This window comes from Trichechus manatus, unplaced genomic scaffold, assembly GCF_000243295.1.
Source record: "Trichechus manatus latirostris isolate Lorelei unplaced genomic scaffold, TriManLat1.0 scaffold00040, whole genome shotgun sequence".
NCBI classification, from domain to species: domain Eukaryota; kingdom Metazoa; phylum Chordata; class Mammalia; order Sirenia; family Trichechidae; genus Trichechus; species Trichechus manatus.
This window is the reverse complement of record NW_004443976.1, coordinates 19,106,847-19,132,989: the sequence shown is the minus strand read 5'-3', so window position 1 is coordinate 19,132,989 and position 26,143 is coordinate 19,106,847. Positions and strand designations below refer to the sequence as shown.

Here is a 26,143-nt window from a genome sequence, read left to right as displayed (position 1 = left end):
CTGGACACCTCCATCACTCTTGCAGAGCAGGCTGCAGCAAGCTTGTCCTCAGCTGAGAGAAGCCAGGGCAGGATCCTGTGGCAGCACCAGCCCCGCTGTCCAAAGGCTTTTCCAGACCGTGGCACAGACCTCTCCTCCTCCCAGCCCTGCTTAGCCTCCTCTGTCTCCCAGGTGTTCCTGATTTGGGGGCACCTGGACTCTGCCTAGGGGATTCTAGAGACAGGAACAGGAAGCATTCAACAGGAAGCAGATGGAGCTTGAGGCTCCCTCTCTCCCCTCCCGCCCTGGGGAAGGCCACCATGGCAGGCAGCCTTGGCGCCCGCCCCCCCCAGGCCTGCCTCCGAGGGTTTGGCAACAAGCAGAGAAACTGAGCCGGACAGAGAGGACTTTGGGAACTGATACGTTCAGGCCCTGACAGCACCCAGCCTCTCAATAAACCAAAAGAGGGGTGCTCTCCTCTACAGCTCTGGGATTAGAGGCCTCCCAGACTTCAAGGCAGAAACCCTGGGTTTGATCCCAGCTTCACCAGTTGCTAGCGGGGTGACCTCAGGTGACCCCTCTGAGCTCATCCTCACTAGCTTGGGTGGGCAGCAGGTGAGCTCATGGAGTTGAGCGTACAGCGAGCGTGTTCTCAGAGAGGGGCTAACCTCCCTGCGGGTGGAGGCGGTTAACTTGCCTATGAATCCAAAAAACCGACCCCTTGGGTGGTCCTACTTTGACTTATTTTCAAAACCTTTGAGAAGAGGACTTAGCAGAAGAATTGCCAGGGGACTTCCTGAATTAGGGCTGCGGCTTGTTGTGAATGCCGACACGGGGTCTCTTTAGGTGGACTCTGCACCTCCCGCAAGCCTGTGGCTGCTGCAGAACCCACAGTGCCTCCCCTGCCTGCCCAGCCTTTGCCACAGCACCGAGGGGTGTGGGTGGTGGTGACGTTGGGTGAGGGTCTAACCACAGGCCCAACCCGCATCCTATGGACAGGGGTGCGGGGGGCTGGCTGTAGCCTGCTCATGCCCATGAAGGTAAGAGCTGAGCTGCACTGGCTTCAGAGCAGACTCCAGAGTGACTTCAGGGCCAGGGTGACCCAGCAACACCAGCCTGGCTGACTAGATAAGTGTTATCTTGTAAAGGCCTCTGAGTGGAACCTGCACCCAGCAAAGCCAAGGCCCAGAGTTTTCTCAAAGCAGACAGAGAAGTGGGGGCAAGACATGAGCTTTAAATTCAGGACCCTGACCCCAAAGTTTCCTCAAAAAGCCCCTAACCTCCCTGGCCCCCACACCTCCCCTCCCTGATGGAGCAGGAGGGCCAGTACCCTGGTGGAGAAGAACAGGGTTCTTCTGGGTTCTTGCAAGAACCATCCGTGGGAGCTGCTCGGAGCCCACTCATATAACTGAAGGGCTGGGCTCATCACCGCCCCCGCCTGCCCCCTTGGAAGGGGGCCAAAGGCTTCAGATCTGCCCTGCAGAGCTTGGGCGTTCCTGGGAGGGACTTCAGGAGCCCCCAGTGGGGTGGTGGACAAGGAGATACGAGCAAGTAGGGAAGGCCCCATATCCCCACTTCAGCCAAGGCACCTCTGCTTCTGCTTTTATCTGATTGGGAGTGGGGAGACTTGGACCAAAGATTTCATTTGAAAAAAGAAAGGGGATCCTCAGTTTAAAAAAAAGAAAAAGAAAGGTAAAGACTATTTGTCTGGTCCAAGCTTCTGATCTGACAGGTGTGGAAACTGAGTCCAGAGAGAGAGTGAGCTGCCAAGTCCACAGCAGCCAGGCAGGACCTGCACACAAGCTGCCTGACTCCCACAGCTTTCTTCCATCCTTTGAGCTTAGGGTTGGGTGGAAGGCAGTTGCTTAGTAAAGAAAGATAAAGGAACATGGAGGCTCCGCAGACCCGACCTACTTTTGAGCTTCAGACCCTCTGCCTAACGCTGTTTTGCTTCAACATGTGGCCTGAGGCCCTGTGTTGTCAAGAGCACACCCCCTGAGGGCTGTGCCCACTGGCTGTGCTTCAGGAACCAGCCACACCGCCTCCTTCCTATGAGGAGGAGCAGGCAGTGGCCAGGGGGATCCAGGCATTGGTCCTGGCCACAACTTGTGTCCTGGGGACGGGAGGGAGCAGATGGATGTGTGGTGGGTGCTCTGTCTGCTGTGTCCCTGGGTGGGTTTGTTTCAGGCAAGCAAGATGTTCCCAAAGGCTCAAGTGGATTTTCCACCCTTTGCTCCGTGACCAAATGTGCCGTGAGAATTACTAGGGGCTGCCAGGGACACGCTGTCAGGACATTTTTTATGCAGTGGATAAGTTCTTGGGCTCTTTCAGCCTCTCCCATCACCTCATATTGCCAGGCACCCTCTCAAGATACCCAGCCTGGGGTGGCTAGGCTGAGGAGACAGTGAAGCTGCATACAAAGTAAAGCTTGCTTTTCACTGTCCTGGGAGCCAGCGCAGGTCTTTGGGGGATGGGAGGGGAGTGCTTTTCATGATGGCTGCCCACTTTCCTAACACCATGTGCATCTTAAACCTGGAGCCCCCTCTGGGACCCCCCACCCCCCACCCTGAGCATCTATCTACTGCCACCAGTAACCACTTATCTACAAAGAGTTGAGGTCGAGAGCTCAAAGAGCTGCCAGCCAACAGGTAGCAGTTTAACAGGAGGGACCAGCCCCCTGGGGAACTCTGGGGACTCAGGCCGGGACTGCCTGAAAGGACCCCCGATTGCTGACTGGTTTTCTTGGAGGGGCGAGTCAGTGGTCAGGGTGAAGAGAACTCTGTTGGGCCGAGTGCTGTGTTAGAGACTGTGAATTCTTTAAGCACCTCTCTGCCTGGCACATAGTGGGTATTCATTCAGTGTTGAATGAATGAATGAAAATGTAGCTCCTAGGCTCAGCTCTGATGTTGGCTGGCTGCTTAGTGACCTTGAGTAAAATATCCCATTTCTGGGCCTAATGTAGGCTTTGAACTTGGCAGATATGCAGAAAGTATTGGATAGATAGACAAAAACAAATAAATGGGTCTCAGTTTCTCCCTCTGTGAACTGGGAACCAAGCCCTTCCAGTCCTAAATGTGAAGGAGTACAGGGACTATGGCACCAGTAACATAGGGAATGCGCCCATCCCCTGCTCCCGTTTTCCCATCGTTCTCCCTGGGATGCGCCATCCTCCCCCCAACTCTCCATGAGCACGGGTCTCTGGCGTCTCCCTCCTCATGTCTCTCACAGGCTGGACTCCCATGCCTGCCTTGGGGCAGTGATTGCTGCTGGGCTTCCTTCCTGCCAGCCCTCACGGCCTCGGGCTCTGCCAGCAGGGCTGTCCCTTCAGGGCCTGCCCCATGCTGTTCTTCTCTGGGGCACAGAAGGCATGCTCTTGGTGGACCCCAGAGCATGCCCCTCCTGTTCTTCATCTTCAGACTCCTCCCAGGCTCCTCTTGGGCTCCCAGCTCCAACACCGGGACTCTTGGGTGGCCTGTCGGAGCTCTTCCCTCCCCCTTGCTCCCAGGTGGTCCTTGCTGGGGTGCCTGTGGCCTTGGTCTAGCCGGCTGCTCAGAAACCCCTTTTCCTGGTTTAGCGGCGTTTGAGCTAGAGAACAGGGACAGGGATCAGGGTTCTAATCTGGGCTGGGGAGAAGATGAAAGTTGTTCCAATGCGGAAAAAGAGGTCACTCCAGAAAAGTAGCGGCAGCGTCCTAGGGTTCTGAGAAAGATCCTGTCCTCCTCTTCCTCGTGTTCAGAGGCTGGATAATTTGCCTGGAAGCTGTCCCCACCCCCATTGTCACCAAGGCAGCACTGGTGGCCCTCTCTGCTCTCCCACCCACATGTCTCGGTCTGAGTATTATTTCCTGTTGACCTTTTTTCTCAGCCATGCCACTGCTGATCACTTTAACCTGATTTTACCTCAATCACAGCCTTGCTGGGTGGCGGGTCCCCCTTGCAGGGGCATCTTCTCAGGGTTGGCCCCTCTCGTTCCTCTGGCAGAGAGCCTGGGGAGCTGATGTGGGAGGATAGGACAGTCCACTAGGAATGTTTTTCATTCCAAAGGCAGTGACATCTGTTCGTGTGGGCCTTACCGCCCAGGCTCTGTTTATCCAGAGAGGGGGCCCTTGCCTGTCTTCAGAGCTGGGTCCTGCCAGGTGTGGCTGGACAGAAGGGATGGACAGAGAGGGCAAAGGGGAGAAGGAACTTCCTGGGTGGCCAGGAGAGCCTGGGCCACCTCAACCAGAAGAGATGAGGATGGGTCTGCAGTGGGCAGAAAGGACCAGAGTTCAGACTGTTGCTTTTGAGGAACTTGTCGTGCACAAGCCCTCCCCCACCCTGCTCCTAGACCATTGATTCTGGAAAGAATGAGTCAGGCTTGGGGAAGAGAAGGCAGATCTGTGCTGTCCCTGAAGAGAGCCCAGTCTACGGGGAGGAAGGGAAAGATGAGCATCTCAAGGGAAGAGCCTCCCAACCCAGCTCCCCATCTGCCAAGGCGCTTATGTCACCATGGAGACCAATTGGCCATCTTTCCTCCAATCAGAGCTTGCTTTACCCAGACAAATGTTGAGCCTGGGGTTCCTAAGACAGACAAGTGTAGGGTTTGGGGAACAGGATCTGCCCCACTTTGCCCACATACCAGGTGGGGGTGGGGGACATCTTGCAAACTGCCCCCTGTGGCAGTGACCCAGCTAAAGGGAAGAGAACTTAGAAAGCCAGCAGGGGGCCAGTTCTGGAGTTAACCAGCTGGTGCCAAGTGCTGGCCGTGTGTCGGCAGCAAGTGAACATGTGAGCAATTATAATGGTATCTTACCCGCCGGTTATACAACCAGCCAAGTGCCCATTTGCTGAAGGACGCAGAGTAAAAATGGGGTCCAGCTGGGGTGATGGCCTTTCCCGACAGCTCTGCAGGCCCCATGCCAGCCCCTCCTTCTCCACAGGGCCTTCCTGATTCCCTCAGGCTAGAATGTTTCTCTCCTTCTTCTAAATGTTCTTGGCACTTTTTCTGTGCTGTTCTCATGGCATCAGACTGTGGATTTGTTAAGGACAAAGATGATGCTTTGTTCATCTCTGTATGGTACATCGTAGGTGTGCAGTTGATATGTGTTGAATGCATGTGTGGACTTTCTGCCCCCTGTTAAGAGATGGTTAAGTCTGCGTCTCGTCTCCTGTCTGGGCTGTCAGCTTTGTCAAGCCCAGGCTTTGGATTCATCTCTGTGATTCCTCAGCCTCTACCCCAGGGTCGGGCACACAGCCAGGCCCTTAGTCAGGGCCTCTTGAATGAAATGAATGGATGAAGAAATGAAGACTGAAGGAATGAGTGAAGCTTCCTGGAGGAAGCAGATTGTGTAGCAGCCATGGCAGGGAAGCTGCCTGGTCCCTCATGGAGCTGGAGGGAGACTCTTTTTGGAGGTAGCACCCAGGTGCCCTGGGAGAGGCAGATGAGGGATGGGGTCAGGAAAGGTAGCTCAGGCCCCAGCTGAGCAAGGGGCACAGGTGTGTCTCTGTGTCTGGCAGTCTCTCCCCCTTCCCCTCAGGGGGTACTGGGAAAACTGTAGTGGCTCAGCCTTGGTTAGCCTCAGTGGCTTTCGGCAGCTCCCCTTCAGGCAGTGAAGAGGCTCTGTGCGGCCTTAGCATCCCAGCTAAAGAGCCTGTGACCCAGTCCCATGTGCACTGTACAGGAAGGGGTGCGGAGTATAGAGCCCTAGAAGGGTTGGGGCTTGCCTGGCTTCCCTGCAGGGACCTGAGCCCAGACCCAGCTATAGCTTCAGGGCCCTGTCTCCACCAGGGAGGCCGAAGGCAGTGCTGGACCAGATCTCACCACACTGGGATGTCAGAGTGGGGAGGGCTGTGGGCTTTGGGGCTAGCCAAACCTCGGTTCATCCCACCAGCTGCTTAGGTGCTACGTGACCTTGAGCAAGTTGCTCAGCTTCTCAGTGTCCTTATCTTCCTCAAGAGTAAAATGGGGGTGCTAGTACTTACTTCATATGGTTGTGGGAGGACTAAGTGAGTTAATCCACACAGAGGTTTAGCCTGGTACCCATCACATAATAAACTCACAATAAAGGGCAGCTATAGGGTTGCTGTGAGTTGGAATCGACTCGACGGCAATGGGTTTGGTTTTTTTTTTGGTTTTACTATGATCGGGGATAGTGGTGGTTCAGTGGTAAAATTCTCACCTTTCATGCAGGAGACCCAGGTTCAGTTCCCAGCCATTGCATATCATGCACAGCCACCACCCATCTGTCAGTAGAGGCTTGCATGTTGTTATGATGCCGAACAGGTTTCAGTGGAACTTCCAGACTGAGATGGACTAGGAAGAAAGGCCTAATGTTCTACTCCCAAAAATCAGCCGGTGAAAGCCCTGTGGATCACAGTGGTCTGATCTGCAACGAATCATGGGATGGCACAGGACTGGACAGTGGTGTTCCATTGTGCATGGAGTTGCCGTGAGTCAGAGGCCAACTTGATGGCAGCTAACAATAACAATTATTTTGACCAGTTCTTGGCTATCTCTGCAGTGAAACTGCCCCTTTCTCAAAAACTCTGAGTGCTGTGATGTAAAGCCCTGAGATCTGTTTGCTGGTTGAAACCCAGCAGGAACATTCTGGTTGGCAAGAACTGGTCTCTGTCCCCTGACCCACCTGCCCTGGAGATCAGCCAAGAAATATCCTGACCTAGCTCTTTTTCCTGAGTCCAAGGACCCATCCACACCTTCAGAGAGGCACAGTAGTTGTAAGCATGCAGGGGCTGTAAAGGAGACCTGCCGGCCCCCAGCTACATGACCTAGGGCAAGGACTCTACCTCCCTGAGCCCCACTTCTCAACAACTGTAAAACGGGATAGTAATACCAACTTCACAGAAGTTGTGAAGCTTCAATGCAATCAGATATTAGAAAGCCCCTTGCATGGGACCTGGCTCATGGTTGGCACTATGAACACACGCGCTTCCTTCCTAGCCTGTGCCTAGTTCTGGACACTGCTGGCTTCTGTGTGCCCTCACCATTTTGGGTTCAGGCCTTTCTCTTTTCTCTGAACACCATACTCTATCTTGCAAAGTTATCTACTTCTCACTCTTATTCAGTTAGCATTCACTAGCTTGAGGATCAAGAACAAGTTCTTTCTTCTGTGTGCTCCAAGGTGCCCAGCCCAGAATGTGACTGATTGCCCCCTTGCTAGCAGGCAGCCCCTGCCCCTGACAGCAGAAGCTGCTTTCGTGCTTTTCTGGTGAGGTGCTCAGGGCCATGGTGAGAAGGGGCTGTGTGGGGAGCACCTCTTGTAGAACACCTGTGACCAGTGGTGTCCTTGGCCTTTGCCCATGTCCCTGGAGAAGGCCCACAGCTGTCTGATTTCCTGCTGGGACTGCTACAGGGTTGAGGCGGAAGGCTGCCACACTAGGGATCTTCTTTATTCTTTACATTTTCCACAAGAGGAGCTTTGTGAGTGCCTGTCCACGCGTGTCTGGCCCTGTCACCAAGGTGGCATTGAGGGAAGCGCCTTGGTGCAGGAGTTGGTCATGGGGTCAGTCCTTCGAGGTTCAGGAAACAGAACTTCAGGGCAGTGGTAGACCTTTGCAGGGGGAGGAAGGCAGCTGTTTATAGCCAAAGTCCAGCTCTCACCACAGAGCCCTGGCCCCTACAGGCTCCCTGATGTCCCCTCAAGCTTCCCTCTGATACCTCAGACCTCTAGGGCCACAGTGCTTGGGGTAGACCGGTGGTGAAGTAGTTAACGCAGGGATCTAGAGGGGAATGGACCGGATTGTGTTTAGCTGCTTGTCAAACTTTATTTAGTAGGGGCTGGAGGGAGGGACGCAGAGTCGGTAAGCGGGTGCCCCAGCTTGCCAAGAGTTAAAGCCAGGAGGTTGGGATTTTTGGAGGGGGCAGCCTCCAGCGCCTCCTTTGAGTCACTTCCTTTGGTGGGGGCGGGGGCGCTCTCCCGCACGGCGGCTTCTGGCCGGCGGCGCACGCACTCCGCGCGTCCTGCGAGCCCGGGACCGGCAGGCGGAGGCGAGGCCCCCGAGGCCGGGGTGAGGTGCCGGTAGGCCGGCGGCTGCGGTCCCCGGACCCTCCTCTCGTCGGGCGCGCCGCGGGCTGCTGTCCCTGGGAAAGGAGGGCTGCAGAGGGGAGGAGGAAGCTGAGCGCGCACCGTGCGCTCCTCTGGCCGGCTCGGTAACAGCTCCAGGCAGGCTCCGTGGGCTCAGAGCTCCGCACGGCTCCCGTCTCTCCCCGCGTTGCCGGCGTAGCCCCGGCAGCGCTGCCAGCTCCTCTTCTGTCTGCCGGGAGCTGGCCCCCGAGGCCCGGCCGCCGTCGGGGCTGGGCCTCGCCGCTGCCGCCGGCATGACCGACGTCCTGCCTCAGCCGGACTGCAGCCTGACGGCGGTGTGCGAACCCCTGGAGCGCTGCTGCCTGGATCAGCTAGAGGAGCCCGGGAGCAAGCGGCCCCTCAACACGGGCGCCCGGCTCTGGGGCCGGGTGCGCAGCAAGCTGCTCCGCCAAAAGGTGCCAGCGGGCGATCGAGTGGGAGGGGGTGGGTGGAGGTGAGCTGGGGCTGCTGGGCTGCTTTGCTCCTCCCTGACCTGCGCTCCGTTTTAAGCTCGAGCACAGCTTCTGCCGGACCGTTGGAGTTCTGGGACCGAGGCTGGCATATGTATGTGGGTCTCTAAATGGCCTTAATTTGATGATTAGTGTTGGTTGCTACCTCCACCCCGGACCGTGGCTGCTTTTCTCTGCATCTGTCCCAGTCTCAGGAAAAGGGGGGCTGGCTCCTCTGAGTCTATACAGGCAAGACTATGAACAGACTTTAGGAAGGGGCCCCTGGGTCTCTGTTCTCCCACAGTGCCCAGCCTTGGCCCCTCGCTTGGGTGTCCAGTGGGCAGTGCTCAATGCCCCTTTGCTGAGGGTCAGTCTTGAACCCTGCAGGGGCACCTCCACACCATCTGCCTGCAATGTGAGGTTTCTTTGTGTGGGGCTGTGGGGCTCGTTCTCCACCAGGAGGAGGGATGAGGATTATGGGGTGGTAGTGGTTCTGCTGAGTCTGGGGGCTGTCAGCTGCGTCTTCAGGGGCCACCCAGGTGATAGGCTGGCCCAGTGCCAGCGTGCAGTCAGTGTGCCAGGGGCTCCCTGACCCAGCGGGCCACTCAGCCCAGGCTGCTCCAGGGCACTCTGCTGGCCCAGACCTGGGTTGGGATAAAATCTGAGATAGAAGCTGACTGTCCTGCAGCTGGGCAGGCTGTCCCCGGACTGGCTTTGGGCCCTGGCATCTGGCGTCCGAGGAAGGCCAGACCCAGTGCCAAGCGCACAGTAAGTGCTTGATAACTCTGCAGACCGAAGGACAGTCTCAGTAAGATGTCGCAGGATGCCAGTCCTGGCTTGGCGAGTCCGTGTGGTAGATGGGGATTTGCAAGCCCTCCTGTAACTCAGAAGGGGACACACGGAGCCAGCCCTCACTGCCAGCCGGCTTAGAGGCCCCTGACACCTGCCAAGAGGAAATGTTCTTGGTTCCTTGTTTAGTTTTGTCCCCTGCCAGCAGGGCACACTTGACCCTCCCAGAGGTGACATCAGTCCTGGAAAGTGCTGGGCAAGGCAGCAACTTGAGCTGTCCTGCATTGGCCCCTGTGTCACCTTCAGCCTCCCTGGGGACCAGGCTAGCAGAGCCCTGCTATCCCCAGCTGCTACCAGAGCCCCTTGGTGCTGAGGCAGCTGTCTGTGCCCGGCAGCATGGAGCCTCTCCCCCAGCCCCTCCTGAGGCCAGCAGACACCAGCCCACAGCTCGTCATCATTCCCAAACCTCAAGGTTGGCACAAAACTGACGCAGCAGGCTCCTGGCCCAGCGCCAGCCCCACAGAGCCCTTCCAGTTTACCTGCCCTTTGGGGAGGTGCTCAGCAGGTAGAGGGCAGTGTGTAAACCCTGAAGTCCCAGACTTTCACTTTTCCTTTCTCTACCCATCTGTGGCTGGCAAAACCAAGAAGCCACTTCAGGAACTCCTCATCCGCATTTACATCCAGGGCACGCTGGGCGATGGCTCCGGGTCTGACTGTGCTCCTCTGGTCAAGGATGGCGGGCCAGGCTGGCACAGGGCTGCCGGTCTGCTTGGCGTCTGTGCATCTGCAGGGCGACTGTGGCGTTAAGATGCTCTGTGTGGCAGATGATTCAGTGCCCTGGCACATGCTGTGTGACAAAGTGTGTCAGGGTCATGAACACGGGTCTGCACTGCGGGCAGCAGAGGGACACCCACCCTGCTGTGCCTACCTGTCTGCCCAGGCTGGTAGGTGAGCAGGTGGGCTTGTGGAGCCAGGCCGCTACCCACATTTCTTCTTTCCTCAGCAGCATTAACCTATTTCTTCCATGCAGCAGCCTCCCCTCCCGATGGTGCTGGGATGAGGCAGCAGCTTAGGCGGGGTGGGGGAAGGGTGCCAGGGACTGCCCCGCCCTGGGAGCAGGGGCTGCTTCATTAACTCCTCATTAACTGCGCCCTGAGGATGTGAGGCTGTGGACGCTGGAGACACCTGTGGTCCTCTTGGTCCCACTTAACTAAAGGTTTGGAAAAGGCTGGAGGGAGGGATGAGTCATCTGAGGACCCAGGCTGGAGATGAACAATCTGTTTAGATGGAAAAGTCCCACAGTTAAAGCTGAGCCTCTGAAATACCTGTGGGTCCTCTATGCCTACAGGTCTCCGGTTGCTGGGGAAGGGGGCCGTGGGCTCTCCTTTGGGTTCCAGAGGGTCTATGGTTGGCTGCTTCTTGTCCTCGCGAAAGGTTCTGGGGCTGAAGCCTCGTTCTGGCCTCTGACTTGGCAGCTGGTTTGTTGTGCAAGCATTTAGCAGAGGAGACACGTGGCATTTGGGTTTGTGGGTTTTGCCAGTCCTCTTGGCGTTTAAGTTCACATTTCTAGTTTCTTTTTCTTTTTTTTTTGTCTCAAATCACACTCAAGTAGGCCAGGCTAAGTGCCTTGCTCTGCCTCCCACCCTGCCTGCCTCCACATCCCTAGGACATCATCAGAAGGTTGAACTTTGGAGAGGGAGTGGCTGATGGAGGACTTCCACTCCCCACCCCCTGAAGCATCCGAAGGCTTTAGTGGGGTCGCTTGTGGGAGTCCTAAAATGGTTAGTAGGGCCTCAAATCAGGCCAGATCAGGGGAAATCAAGGCTCCTACTATCCCTGCAGCTGAGGCAGGAGATACTCCTGACCCAGGCAGGCCAGATATTGGGCCGCAGAAGGGGACTCAGGCCCAATGGCAGGCTCCAGAGGAGTGAGGGAAGAGTTGAGGGCCGTTCCTGATGACGTCTCTGTTTCCAGGGACTGTCACGTGGGTCTGAGACTTCTCAGCCTCCAAAGAGCTGCTCTCGAGAAGCTGGAGACTGGTGAGGTGAATCGAGGGGTTTCCTGCTGAGCCCCGAGTGAGCCAGCTTGTTCTGAGAAGGGCTCTGCCTCATCCTTCTTCTAGAGAGGGCCAGAGGTGTTACCTGAGGAAGAACGGGGGGAACCCCCCCTTGGGCCCCTTGTCTGGGGAATCTTTAGGTTCAGAGAGTCTTGGAGAAAGGTTCCTTTCCTTACTTTCTTGGATGTCACCACAGGGCAGCTGTACCCCTCCCAGATTCTGTCATTTAGCTTGAAAATTATTCCTGGCAGATAGCACCAGGTAGGCAGCCCGTGTGCACGTCACCTGGTTAATTGAGCCAGTGACGGGCTATCTGAGGCAGTGAGCTGGGGGCTGGGGTACAAGATCCGGACATGTCTCGGGCCCAATGGCTTCATTTCATAGTCTGGCTCTGGGCATCAAGAAAAGATCTTGGAGCCTATGCATTAGAGATCTATCCTGGCCCTGGCTGCCTACCCCTCTGCCCTGCCCCCCGCATCCCCTTATTTGCCGATGGGAAGGAACCTGCATCCTGTGGCTTCACCAGCCACACTTCTCACACCCTGTACTGATCCCTCAGCCACAGAACAGGGACAGCAGTGCATCTCCCTTGGGCTGGAGACCCCTGCAGCCAGCCCGTTTCCCCCTGGGACTTCATGTGGGCCAGGATTGTGGCCAGGCCACTGGCAGGTAGAATGGGGGGTTGGAGGGACTCCCCTGAATTCCTACAGCCATTATGCTTCTCACAGCGCTTCCCCACGCCTTGAGCTGCCTATGAGGAGACCTGACTCCTGGGACCGCACGAGTGGTCTCTTGACCCCCGGAGCTCCTGCCTTTCCACCACGCTGGCCCCTGCGAGGTCTGTTAGATTCCTCAGAGGAGGAGTCCTTGACTTTGCAAATCTGATGAAGGTCACGGAGCCCCCACCCACCCACAGAGCCACCTGGGTGTATAAACTGTGTGCCATTTCAGGGCGGGCACTGACGCCAGGGTAGGAGCCCTGCTCTGAGTGAACTTGGCAAGGTGCTGGTTCTTGGCACTAAGGGAGGGGAGAAAAGGCCTGGGCCCTCATTGACATCTCTGTGACCCACGAGAGGCTTGGCTAGTCAGGCAGGCTGGGCTGGGTGCCCTAGGTTTTGGATGGCCCTTGACCAGGGAGGGCTGAGCCTTCCAACGAGGTTGTTCCTGAAAGGCCAAAGCTGCCTGGGTCCAGCGTTGCAGGAATATTCAGAGGCCCCAGGCCCAGGCTGGCAGGTGTTTTGGAAAGAGCCCAGAAATTTCTGCAGGTGCCAGTTTGGGGGAGTTGTTGGACATTGGTTGGGGGGCGCTAGTCTGGGAAGGCCTAGCTATTTCCTGAGTAGTCTTGCTGGCTGCCCAGACTGTTGGGAGCTCACCACCAGGTGCTGTTCTGGCTTCCTCTCCCTCACCAAATCACACCGGAGGCAGGAAGGGTGTTTTGTTCTGAGGGCTCCCTGGCACCCTAGAGAAACACACAGCCCATGCTCCCAGGGTCTGCCTGCCCACTCCCCAGGAGAAAGTCACTGTGGTCTTGGATCCCAGTGAGTCTTAGACTAAGGCCCTGTTGTCCTTTGTCCCCCAGGGTGGGCCCTGGAGAGGTAGGAAGCAACCCTTGGGATTCTTCTGCAGAGAGGCTGGGAGGCCTCCAGTATCCCCACAGTGATCCCCTGCCCTGCTTCAGCTGGGAGAAAGTGGAACTTGCTCCTGAGTCGAAGCCAGAACCTTCTCTATCCTGGACAGTGGCCCCAGCTTTGGGCCACTGCCTCAGATGGGCACAAACAGAGCACTGACACCCACAGCCTCCTTCCCGTTAGATGCCTGAAGGCCCCACCCCTGCTCTAGGAAGTCTGTTTGGAGCCCCCCTACCCCTCATGCTCATATGGTACAGCGTGCCAGGTAGGGCAGGGCACCAGGCTGGTAGGAGTTAAGGGGTCTCATTTTTCTAGTCTTGGGTCTACTGTTTTAACTTGCTGTGTGACCTTGGGCAAATTTCTTCACCTCTCTGGTTCTTTGGCATCAGTCCAGTGAGCAAAGTGAACAGGATGATCTCCTAGATCCAGTTCATATGATGATCTTGGCTACGTCTCAAGATTCCTATTTCTATTCCTAAGCCTTAAATGCTCAACATGCTGGGAAAGTCTGGGTTGGAGAGGTCACAAGGCTGCCCCTGGGCCCAGGCCAGCCATTCACCACAGACTGCAGAAGAGAGTCAAGCAGGAATGTGGTGCTTCTTGGCCCCTTTCCTGAAGGAACCCTGGCAGAAAGGCATTGCTTCCTCCATCCTCCACATCCCAGTTCATTCATTTGGTCCATAGATGTTGATGGAGCACCCTCCATGTCGGGGTCTGTCAGGCACTGGGGATACTGAGGTGCCCAATGCAGGCAAGGTCCTGTTCTCTTGGCACTTTTTGTCTTTCGGAAGAGTCGGACAGTAAACAAATAAGTGCTATGGAGAAAATAAAATTAGGCAGTGGATAAGAGAGTGATGGGGAGGAGGGGGGTCCTTGCTTAAGGAGGTAATTTTTGAGCTGAGATTTAAATGACAAGAAAGATTCAACCATGAAAGATCTGGGGACAGCACATTGCAGGCACAGGAGCCAGCAGGGTAGATGCCGAGGCAGGGATGGCCGTGGCACGTTTGAGTGCACACGGAGGCCATGTGGAGAGGGGCAGGAGATGACGCTGGACGAGGTGGGCAGCAGCTAGCCCGCACAGGGCCTTGGCCATGGTGGGGAATTCGGCTCTCACTGTAAGTGTGATGGGAAGCTACTTGAGGGTGGAAGCACAGCTTTAGTGATGACAGTGCATTTCGAGCACATCCTGAGCACCAGGCAGCGTTCTTGACCTTGACCTGAGTTAGATGATGTAATGCTTTTGATAACTTATGAGGTCAGTATTGTTATTCTCCACTCTGTTTTACATATGAGGAAACTGAGGCTCAGAGAGTGACCTAGACAAGATCCCATGAGCAGGTTAGTGGACAAGCCAGAGCTGAAACCCAGGGAGTCTGGCCCAGAGCCCAGTCCCTTAGCCACTGCCCCTTTCTGCTTTACGAGGCCTCCGAGGAGGAAGTCCAGAGCCCACACTGGCCCTGTGGCTGCTTCTCGTTTGTCCAGTTGTCTGGGTGGTCTTGGGGCCAGTTGGGATGTGGCTGCATGCCCTGGAAGGGGTGCTCTGGAAGCAGGGGCCTAGCCCGACAGCCTTGCTACGTGTGGGACCCAGCCTAGCATGCTGTGCATAGAAATAACGGGCACACCAGTTACTTCTGATGATGTCTCGTGAATGGGAGACTCAAGAGTGGATGCGGGCCCTGGGGAGAGTCCACCCAAGAGGCTTCTTAGCACTGGAGTGGGCAGTGGGAGTGCCAGTGCCCCCCACCTCGCTAACAGCAGGCTCCATGCCCAGAAAGGACTTCTGGCCTGGGCAGGGAGGGTAGAGTTAGTTTCAAAGAAGGACTTGTATTTCTTACCAAACTACTCCAAGACGAGAGGCCACAGTGGTCTTAAAGGCCTCACCATAGCAATTAGCATGAAGTTTCCCGGTCAGCACCCCAGATAGCCTCTTGCCTCAGACTTTGGCCTCCTCCCTTTGGGGACTGGGCCACTGCATAGCTTTGGGCCCAACCAGTGTCTTTTCTCAAGAGCTACCCACTGCCCCTGCCGTTGCTGCCCCGGTGCCCCCAGCATGGCCCTGGGCTGAGGCAGGGCCAACTCTCTGCTATTGGTCTGAGACCTGGTCCTGGGGTGAAGTCTTCAGGCTGTTTGGGCCAAGGAGGACTGGGGTGGGTGGGCCAGCTCTGAAAAAAAGGCAGGGCCCCAGGGCTGTGGGAGAGATGTGCCCAGTCATGGGGACCTCCTGGAACAGGCCACTTTGAGCTCTGTCCAAGGCAGGCTGAGCCTCTGGAATGTGGCGCGCTGGGGAAGGCAGGTCGCAGTGGGTGCCACGGGACTAACCTGGCTTCAATAAAAGCTTCATTCAGAGCTGCTAAACCCCTTCCATATGTGGGCCTCAGGGACTTCAAAGTTCTTGGGAGGGGAAGGGGAGGCAAGCTGAGGAGAAGGGGCCTCCTTCTCTGTATCTTGGAATGGAGAGCCAGTACAAGCCTGTTGTGGGGCTGGCCCGGAGTGAGAGTGGGTGGGCAGACCATGGCCACAGGGCATCCTAAGGGGAGCCCCGGAGGCCTGGCCAGGCCACCCTTGCAGGGTGAGGGCCAGAGAGCAGAGCTTCCTGAGCCAGTCCTGGTTCCCCTCAACCCACCTGCTGAGCTGGAAGCCGGGATAGAGGCCCTGGCGGCCTCCTCCCTCTCTGCACTGCCTCTCTCTGAGTTTCCTCTCAGAGCAGCCACGTTGATGGAATCCTCCGGTACCCTCCTCCAGTACCCGCCCCAAGGGAGGAAAGGCAGGCTCTTGGCAGCTCCCCATCCCCCCTTGCCAGCCCCGCCATGCCTCTTACGCCTGTGGTCTGTCTCAATGACAGGCTGGCTGTGGTGTCCCAAGGGGACCCAGCCCTGAATGTGTGGATGCACTTGTTGGGGGAGGGCAGTGGAGAGCCAGCCAGGACCGCCACCATGGCCACTGGCCTGGGAGGCCTAGGAAGTGTACCAGCATCAGATGTGACACCAGCCCAGGGCCTGGGCTCCACGACCCAGCACTCAGTCTCCAGCAGGATTGCCCAGGAATAGCCCAAGCATTTCCATTTGGTACCCCGTTCACGGGCCGATTTTATGGAGGTCCTTCTTGAAACATTTCCTAATGTTCCTATCCTGCATCTTGGGGTGACAGCTTCGGTATACAGGATATACCACCCTTGCTGTTAAGAAGCACTTAGCTTTTAGTAGCCCTCGAGCCAACTCTGGAGCCCCGATGGTGCAGTGGTTAAGAGCTCGGCTGCTAACCAAAAGATCGGCAGTTTGAATCTACCAGCTGCTCCTTGAAAACCTTACGGAGTAGTTCTGCTCTGTCCTATAGGGTCACTGTGAGTTGGAATCCACTCTGCAGGAATGGGTAAAGCCAACTCTGGGCTTCAAGGGAAGTCCCCGCCTATCCCAGGATGGGGCAGCATGCCAGGCCCTGGGCCCAGGGAGCCATGGGGAGAGGAGTGCCTGGAGTGAGAGAAAGGGCCTGGAGGGACACAGCAGTCAGGGGTGGTGCCCGGGGGTGGGGCTTCTCTGACCTCTGATCCCCTGGGGTATGGAAGTGACATAGGGAGGTTCTAATGGGAAAGGCTTATTTCAGGCTTTCAGAGGTAGAGCCAAGGGGCTGTGGGGAGGGAGGTGGAGGACCTGAGAGCCCTTGGGGCCCCTGGTGAAGTTTGTCTTCATGGGTCTCTGTCGACAAGTGAGCCCCTGTGTTGCATGCTGAAGTCATGTTCACTGAGGTCTGCAATACGCCTGGGCCTCCCCCTCCACTGAGCCTGTAAGTGGCTGGCTCTGACCATCTGTCGCCGGTGGCCCACAGCCAGGGCCACCACAGGCCTGTTGTAGATTAAAGAAAGGGCCTGGAGTCTGTGGGTGGTGCAAACAGTTAACACACTTGTTGCTAACCAAAAGGTTGGAGGTTCGAGTCCATCCAGAGAGAGACTCCTTGGAAGAAAGACCTAGTGATCTATTTCTGAAAAATCAGTCATGGAAAACTCTGTGGAGGACAGTTCTACTCTGACACGCAGTTCTCTCACCATGAGTCGGAATCGACTCGAGGGCAACTGGTTGGTGAATGTAAGGGCTGCAGCAGAACTAATCACTAGGACACTTTCAGACAAGTTGCCATGGTTGAGGGAGTGTGGTGTGAAGTGTGGTACAGTGGAAGGTGTGGCCCAGCAATCAGAAGGACCTGAGTTTGAGCCTGGGCTCTGTCACCTGCTAGGGAATAGGAATGGGGACCTCAATGTGGAGGGCGGCCCAAAGTCACTGGGTACCTCCTGAATCCCAGATACTGGGAGACAGCCATGAACGGCACTCAAGTCAGATGGAAGGAGGTCACCTGCCCCAGTTCCTCTCAGGCCTGGGGTTTGGACCTCTCAGAGGGGATTCCTGAGGAGATTCCTGAATGTAAGGCCATACCCAACATCTGGGCGGTGCTTGGTGTGCACAGAACATCCTCGCAGCCTTGGATTCCCACACCCTCTCGGCCCACCTGAAGGCTGCTGTGGTGCTTCCTGCCCTAAACGTGGGGCCACTGAGGCCAAGAAGGTGAGGCGGCCCCCCAGCCACCCACTTGGGTTCTCCCTAAGAATCTGCTTTCACTTTACATGGGAATGCAGGATTCCCAGCAGGGGCCCAGGGCTTTGTTTCGGGAGGACCTGGTCTTCTCCCAGACATCACCCCAGAAGTCAGCCATTTCTCTTTGGGAGAGGCCTGAACGCGGAGCCATGATTTGACCAAGTCTAAATGCAAAGACAAAAAAGAAACCGTTGAGCGGCTCTTAGTGGCTGTTTACGGCCCAGTCATTCATAACTTTCTCCAAGATGTGTTGTGGCCCTGTTTCCGTCTCCTGCCTGGGCCCCAGCTTCAGGGACCCTGGTGTGTGTGTATGTGGGTATATTACCTGGGATGTGAAGGAGATTCCCTCTGTGTGTCCCCCAGCCTGGCCCTTCGCATGCCTACCTGTCCTCCTCCCTCAGGTGATCAGATTTCCCCCAGGTACCTGCTCCCCAGGCCCCATGGACAGCACCTGTCTACTGGGACTGGAGGGTGAGCTGTCAGGTGTCCCCTTCCACTGGCATCCCAGGGGCTGGCTCCTCACCCCGAGCACTAATTTAATCAGGAAATAGCAGAGTCCACATTTCCCAGGGGTTATAAATAGCCACAGCTATTCAGGCAACATCATTTCTCTGGAAAATGTGCCCATGTCTCTCTCCACTCCTCACCCTCCCTACTCTGTATTTAAATGACATCCTGAAATAGATTTGGTTTCTGGAGGCTGCTGGCCTCCTGGGAGACAGAGCTCCATTGTCGGGGTGCTGGGGAGCTGGGCATGCCTCCCATAGGGAGCACCAGGGCCACACCTGCCGCAGGGACCAGGAAGATGGCAGTGGTGAAGACTCACAGTAAAGCAGTACAGCTCCACCTTGCCCAGGTCTGGCCTCTGAAAGGCTGGTGCGTGTGAAACAGAGCAAATGGTGCTCCGCAGGCTGCAGAGGGGCAGGAAGGCGGGGGGGGGAAGAGAAGATTCCTGTGGCTTGGGGTGATCCAGGGAAGACTCTCAGCCTCAGGAGTTGCTTTTCCAGGCTTGGATGCTCCCAGGAAACGCAGGGTTGCTACTCATCAGCTGGAACAGAAGGGATAGGGAAGGAGGGGATGGAAGAGTTGAACAGGAGGCAGCCTGCCAGCACCCAGGTCTCCCTGCGGGGCCAAACCACACACCACGAGGCCCGACGTCTCCTTTCTAAGTAAATAATGATGGCAGCCGCTGCTGTTGCTGCTGAGAGGAGCAGGCGCCAGGCTGGTACTTCACACATTATCTTGCAGTTCAGCAAAGCGGGTGAGTCAGGGAGACTTGATTTTGTGTCCAGCTCTCACTCCTAGGTGTGCAGCCCTGGGCAGTTTCCATGATCTCTGACGCCTCAGAGTCTTCATCTGTCACACAGGAGCAGGTAGAAAGGCAGACACTTCATAGGCTTGTGATCATAATGGGTGGAGATGCTGGATGTTAAGGGTTTGTCACAGTGTCCGGCTTATAGGAAGTGCTCAAAATATTGTCAGTTGCTGTTACTGTTTTCCATAACAATCCTGTGAGGTAGGTGCGGCTGCCTACATGAGGAAAGAGGTTTAAGGAGATGAAATGACTTGACCAGCAAATGGAAGAGGGAACATTTGGGCCCAGGTCTTTCTGACTCCCAGTCCTTCCCTACTCGAGACCTGTGTCCAGATCCCACGCTTGGACTCAGGGAGGGACCATCATCTCAGTCTGTGGCAGCTGCCAGGAGGTACCAGGTCATGGTGATCAGGGACAGGGTGGGGCTTTAGGCAGATCCTACCAGGTACCAGGGCCATGGAATCAGCCCGGGGTTTATGCTGATGGCTGGAGAGATGGGCTTTAAAAGGGGTTGGTCTCTCCAGAATGTGTCTCCCAAGTAGCATCTGGCTCAGTCAGTCGACGAAGAGCAATTAAGTTCTCTCTGTCCAGTGTCCAAGGAGCCCCGGTGGCACAGTGGTTAAGCGCTCAGCTGCTAACCAAAAGGCCAGGAGTTTGAACCCACCAGCCGCTCCGCGAGAGACGATGTGGAAGTCTGCTTCCATAAAGATTATACAGCCTTGGAAACCCTAGGGGGCATTTCTGCTCTGACCTATAGGGTCGCGATGAGCCAGAATCACCTCAGTGGCAGTGGGTTTGGCTTTTTAGTTTTAGCTGGTGTCTGGGCGCAGTGATGGCTCAGTGGTCGAACTCTCACCTTCCATGCAGGAGACCTGGGTTCCGTTCCTGGCCAGTGCGCCTCATGCACAGCCACCACGCATCTGTCACTAGAGGCCTGCATGTTGCTATGATGCTGAACAGGTTTCAGCAGAGCTTCCAGACTAAGACAGGATAGGAGGAAAGGCCTGGCAATCTACTTCTGAAAATCAGTCAGTGAAAACCCTGTGGATCACAGTAGACTGATCCATAAGTGATCATGGGAATGGTGCAGAACCGGGCAGCGTTTTGTTCCGTCGTGCATGGGGATGGCATGAGTCAGAGACCAGTTAATGGCAGCTAACAATAACAACCCCGTGTGTGGCTCTGTGTGGTCACTGCTGGGGGACAGAGCCAAGGATAGACCCAGGCCCTGTGTCCAAGACCCAGTGGGTCTGGTTGGGGTGAAGGAACTGCTGCAGCCTGTGCTATAGGCCCAGTGGGGGTTTAGGGCATATGGAAGTTTAGAGGGGAGGGAAGCTTCAGGTAAGTGAGACCTTGGGGACCCAGTAGGACACTGGCCTCAGAGCCTTCTGGAATAGAGAACCCAGCCCGTGGCTAATTCTGCACACCTTCCCAAACCTGAGTGCCTACTCTCAAGTCCACAAGAGACAGTGCCCAGGCTGGTGGCTCCTGCACACTTCCCTTGCGTGTTTGAGGAGATAACGGGGCGGGGGGCGGGGGGAGCAGTTGTCTCCATACCACTCTCCCTCCCTTCTTAGTCTCTGCCTCCTCCAGGCTGGGAGCTGACTGCTGAAGGCCGGGCCTGGGCCATAGCTAGCCCAGGTACAGAGTAAGAGTGAGCTAGGTGCAGACCAGGCCCCGTCAGTGGATTGGGTGCCCCTATTCCCAGCCAGGCTGTGTGGGTGGTAGGAGGTACCAGAGGGACTCACCTCGTGTTGTAGAAGCCCTGGGCTGACCCAGTTCCGGTTTTCCCTCTGTGGTGGGACTGTGGCTGTTAGAGCATCAGCATTCAAACCGTGGTACACGCGTCCCTGGGGGTACACAGACTTTCCAGGGGGTCCGTGGGCAGGGAGTGTTTTAAGGGCATCAGTTTACAGACCCTCAACTCCCATAGGGGCTACTTCCAAAAACTGACTTAGCTGAGAACAGGCCTTTCCCCATCCCCTCTCTCCCTCTACAGAGGGAGGGCCCCAGGCTGTCTGTGGGGCTCTGGCCCAGGGTGCCAGACCTCCTGGGTGCCAAACCGAGGGGCCATCTGAAATGTTCATATGGGTGTTGAGAAAGTAATGACCGGGTTACCGATACTTCCGCAAGTCAACTGGTTTCCATTTCTTTGATTTCCAACGGAGAGCCTGATTGTCAGCTGAAAGGTCATTTAAAATAATTTTTTACAACGCTGTATATGTTATTTAAGGCAAATAATGTGGAAAGAGTTTAAGGAATTACATAACATTGCTATAATGAAACACTTTTCAGCCCCCATCTACTTATTTATGGGAACAAGACTTTTCATCACTTCCATCTTTAAAAATAAAAACCAAAAAATATGAACAGAATCGATGCGGAGCCCTGTTTCATTCTAGCAGAAAATAATATTCATGTCAATACATGAAGGAGAAAGGAAAAATGCTCTCCCCCTCTCATTAAGAGACGCATTCCAATAAAATGTTACGTGGCTGCTTCATCCTTATTAAAATTTGTAATGTGTTGGTTTTTTAATTGTGTACTGCTAATCATTGTAATAAGGAGCCCTTGGTGGCGCAATGGTTAAGCACTTGGTTGCTAACTGAAAGGTCGGTGCTTCGAACCCACCAGCTGCTCCGTGGGAGAAAAGCCCTGGCAATCTCTCTCATAAAGATTACAGCCTAGGAAACCCTATGGAGCAGTCTGCTTTGTCACACAGGGTCACGATGAGTTAGAATCAACTCAGCAGCACACAACAGTCATTATAATGGGGGCAGTGGTGGTTCAGTGGTAGAATTCTCGCCTTCCATGCAGGAGACCTGGGTTCAATCCCCAGCCAGTGTACCTCATGTGCAGCCACCACCTGTCTGTCAGGGGACGCTTGCCAATGAAACCCTATGGATCACAGGGATGGCGCAGGACCGGGCAACTTCATTTGTTCCATTGTGCATGGGGTCACCACGAGTCAGGGGCCAACTCCACACAGCTGACAACAACCATCATTGTAATAACTAATCCAAAATGTATCTTGAATACTTAGAGCCTTGTGGTCTCAGGAAATTTTAAATTTCAATTTATACAGATAAGTTTGCTGAAGCAAAATATAGGGTGATAAATAAGACTTTATAAAAAACGAGGACAAAATTCTTGGGGGGAAATGGGATAGAAGTATAAATTCAGGAAGAAAAGGGAATGATGCAGGGGAAAGAAGAGCTTGTTCGTGCATTTTTTAAATGGATGATGGTAGGTATCAAATCACTATGGTATGTAGATTCCATTGAATACACTGAAGGAATGATGTAACAGTTTTATTTTAAGATGTCAACATTTACATTGTTCTGGAAGTGGTATTCTTTGCAACTATTTAGACTTGCCATGAAAATATTCAGATGTCAACTTAAAAATGTGCCAGGGATTGCATGGTTTTTCAAAATTATTCTGTGGGTACACCAGCAAAAGTTTGAAGGCCACTGAGTTAGGGACGGTGTCCTGTATGGTCCCACATGAGGGATGCCTCTGGCTCTCTCTGCTGTCCCCCGCTTCATCGAGGCTCCAGCCCCAGTCACTGGGACCTCCCCTGTAGAGCATTTGCTTAGTTAGGGACCACTCGCTTAGCCTGAGTTATCCCATTGCATCCTCACACCAGTCCGGTGAGGCAGGTTCTGTCACTGGCTGCATTTTACAGATGAAGAAACAGGCTGAGAGAGGTTAAAATGTGCCAAAGTCATACAGCTGGAAGAGGCAGAGCCAGGATTCAAACCCACGCTGCCTGACCCCTGAGAATGGGCTCTTAACCTCTGCCTCACGCTGCCTCCCCTTCCACACCTTCCATGTGCGTAGCATGGCACTGCATGCCCTCCTGACAACTCCAGTTCTGTGGTTGAGCCAAGTGGCTTACCTTTTGTGAACCTCCATTTTCTGCATCTGTAAAATGGGTGATAATACCTATCTCATAGGATGGTCGGGATCCAAGAGGTGAGATAGGCAGAGGAGCCTAACAGAGTGTGCCCTGCCCATCCATCACAGGGGTCTGGGAGGGCCAAGGGAGTTCCTGTTTGGGGAATGGAGCCTCCTGAAGGGTTGATTTCAAGAAGAGCATCAGGCCCTGCGTCTGCCTTCCTGACCATTTAGCCCACAGAGTGGAGCTTCACACATGAGCAGCTGCTGACCAGCAGGGGGAGCTCTGGCTGGGTCTCCAAGAGCTGGCATCTCTCTCACTCACATTCTTGCTTTCTCTGCAGTTGGATCCACAAACGGTGGAAACCAAGAACTGGCACACGGATGTGATCGAGATGAATGGGGTGAGCCAGGGGAGATAGAAGTGTCTGCGCAGTGGGTGGGTGGCCCTGCCCCTGCCCCCCGGGCTGTTTCCTCAGATGCTGTGCTGCCTTCAACCCTCCAAGCCCAGTCCCTCTCCCCTCCCCTCCTCTACCTCTTCCCCACCCCGTCCCGTTTCAGGGAGCCCTGGGTGCCAGAGGAAGCCCTTGTCTGCAGTCCTGGGGAGGGGCTTTTCTGTGTTTTGGGGACACTTCTCAGGCACTCATGCCCTGGGGGACTCATGCCTGCCTCACTCCCAACCAGATCAAAGTGGAATTCTCCATGAAATTCACCAGCCGAGATATGAGTCTGAAGAGGACCCCATCCAAGAAGCAGACTGGCGTCTTTGGTGTGAAGATCAGCGTGGTGACGAAGTAGGTGCTGCTTCTGGGGCCTGGTGCAGGGATCAGCGCCCCGGGTCCCCCCAGCCCCTGCCTTCCAGCCATCTCTGCCATGCCTGGCACCCGATCAGTCACCACTGAGTTTGGTTAGCACACACGGCCAGTCTGGAGGAGTGTTCGCTGGCTCCCACAATGCTTTAGAAATAAACAAGCCAACACTAAGCTTTCCCGTGAAACCCTGATGGCCAGCTTCTTGTGACAAATGGGAGGATCTGACGACTGCAGCCCACATTTTGACTGGGAGGAGTGGCTGGAATCTAAGTGGTGGCTGCCCTCCTGGGAAGGGCATGGTCCTCAGTTCACCACTGCTGTCCCCACCTCCGTTCCTTAGTCTCCAGGATCTGCCCCACCTCACTCATGTAAGGTAGCTGCCAGGGGCCCCATAAGCGTTTGAATCTGAGACGTCTGCTCTAGGGGAACATTTTTTCCCCAGAGTCATCAGGCTTATCTGCTGCCTATGCCTCAGGCCCTGACTGGCCATCAGCAGGCAGGCCTCGGGCGGGGTGGAGGTGTATGGGCTCTCTCACCCTTTCCTGCCCCACCCTCCTGATCTAGAGGCTAGAGCTTTCCAAGGCCAAGGTGTGTTGGTGGGGGGTGACTACAGTGTAACTGTCATCGGGAGACCCTCCCCTGACATCACCTGCACCCCCAGGCGGGAGCGCTCCAAGGTGCCCTACATCGTCCGGCAGTGCGTGGAGGAGGTGGAGAAGCGGGGCATTGAGGAGGTCGGCATCTACCGGATATCAGGGGTGGCCACAGACATCCAGGCGCTGAAGGCCGTCTTTGATGCCAGTGAGTCTGGGAGGCCCAGCCAGGGCGGTGGGGCCAGGGGGTGCCCAGGCAGGCTGGTAGGGCCAGTGGGCAGGTCAGTGGAACCAGGAGGCCTGGACTAGCCCATGGCAGAGTCACCTTAGTCTTCAGTCTCCAGTCCAGCGTGGCATGGGGTGGGCCCTTCTGAAGTCCCTGTCGTGAGAGCTTCTTTTGCCTTTCTCATGTTGTCCTTCTCCCCTCCAACCTCTCTACATTGCTATAGATAAGGAAACTGAGGCTCAGAGAGGCCAGGTCACTTGCCCATCCAGCTTGTAGGCTTTGCGCCTGGATTTAAACTCAGATCTTTCTGACTCCAGAGTCTCTGTTCTGGCTCTCTTGCTAGCTCCTGGGTGCCTCGTGGGCTTGGGGAAAATTGAAGGGATTTGAGCCTGAGCTGGCTGGCTCCGCTCCTCTCTGGCATCTTCAGGGCCCCGAGTATCCTTTGGGAGCCTCTAGCATTGACTGTGAACTCCTTGGTGGGAGGCCCTCCCACTCTGGTGTCTTTTCCCCGATGCTGCTGGTTTAGGCAGCAGCAGCAGGGAGAACCAGTAGTCAGGGAGCCTGAATGGCCGGGCAGTGATGATTCTGTGAGGGGAGTGACCAGTGGCTCTGCTGGGTGTTCCCGGGCAGCTAGCCAGCAGATTTGGTGGGGGAGTGGGGGGCAGAGGACAGGGGGCTGGGGACGTGCTGGCACATACTCCTGTGTGTGGCCTGGAAGCTGAGGCTTGGCTGGAACATGATTTTAAGTGTAAAAAATGTGCAGTGCCTTCCAGAGAGGAACTTGGCGATGGGGAGATTCCTGTTGGGAGGAGGGTTCATGCCGTGTGGTATGAATGTGGCTCCAGAACTCTGGGTGATGGCATTGCACACCATCCCTCCCTGGGGGCCAAAGTCTGTCTCTCTCAGCCCCTGTCCCCCACCAACAGAGTTGAGTCACAGATGATTTGTGGGCACTGCCTGCATCCTGCCTTTCTGGGGGAGACCAGAACCAGAGGCAGAGTGGGTGAGGGGGCTCCTGGCTGAGTTGTCTCAGGATGTGTGTGGGGGCTGGAACAGGGCTACCTGCCCAGCCGAGGGCTGCATGGGAAAAAGGGGTGACTGTGAGGCCAGCCCAGCCCCTGAGCTCACACCTTCCTCCACAGACAACAAGGACATCCTGCTGATGCTGAGCGACATGGACATCAACGCTATCGCGGGCACCCTCAAGTTGTACTTCCGGGAGCTGCCTGAGCCCCTCCTCACAGACCGACTCTACCCAGCCTTCATGGAGGGCATTGGTGAGGCTCCCGGGGGTCCTGAGGGGAGGGCTGGGCTGGGCCAGGCCTCCCTGACCAGCAAAGTAGAGACAAGAGAACGTATCTGTGGCTCCCCTTCCTCACCCATGCTTCCCAGTGCACCAGGGCTGCATGGCAGGATGCCCTGGAGGGCGCCTTGTGGCCTGCTGAGACCTGATCCAGAACTGGACCCCCTTTCCTCTCACTGTCTCCACGGGCTGCCTTCTGTGCTTCCTACTTGGACACTGAACTCCTTACGTGGACACTCAGGTGGCTAGGAAGAACTGCCCTGAGGTGTGTGGTCAGGGGCCAGTACCCCAGAGCCAAGGAGGAGCCTGGTTAGAGCCGGACTGCACGTGGGATGGCTTGTGCTGAGCCTTCCAGCATGGCCGCCCTCTTACCTCCTCACCTTACGCCATAGGTGGGCGAGGGGGCAGAGGGTCCTGGCTCAGATCAGGGCTCCGTCCTGCGGGGAAT

At 55.8% G+C, this 26,143-nt stretch overlaps 1 protein-coding gene across 3 annotated transcripts in view; it reads left to right on the top strand.

Moving 5' to 3' along the window:
• The window catches only part of ABR (ABR activator of RhoGEF and GTPase), a 205,914-nt gene that overhangs the window by 172,387 nt on the left and 7,384 nt on the right, over positions 1-26,143 (top strand). For 2 of the 3 annotated variants that reach the window (XM_004376170.2, XM_004376172.2), the window contains 4 exons: positions 23,106-23,165; positions 23,446-23,555; positions 24,235-24,374; positions 25,535-25,669. In XM_004376170.2, the coding sequence (XP_004376227.2) occupies positions 23,106-23,165; positions 23,446-23,555; positions 24,235-24,374; positions 25,535-25,669 (445 nt within the window). Of the gene's footprint in view, positions 1-8,292; positions 8,455-23,105; positions 23,166-23,445; positions 23,556-24,234; positions 24,375-25,534; positions 25,670-26,143 lie in introns of those variants that run through there. The other variant, XM_004376173.2, reaches the window with a different exon arrangement.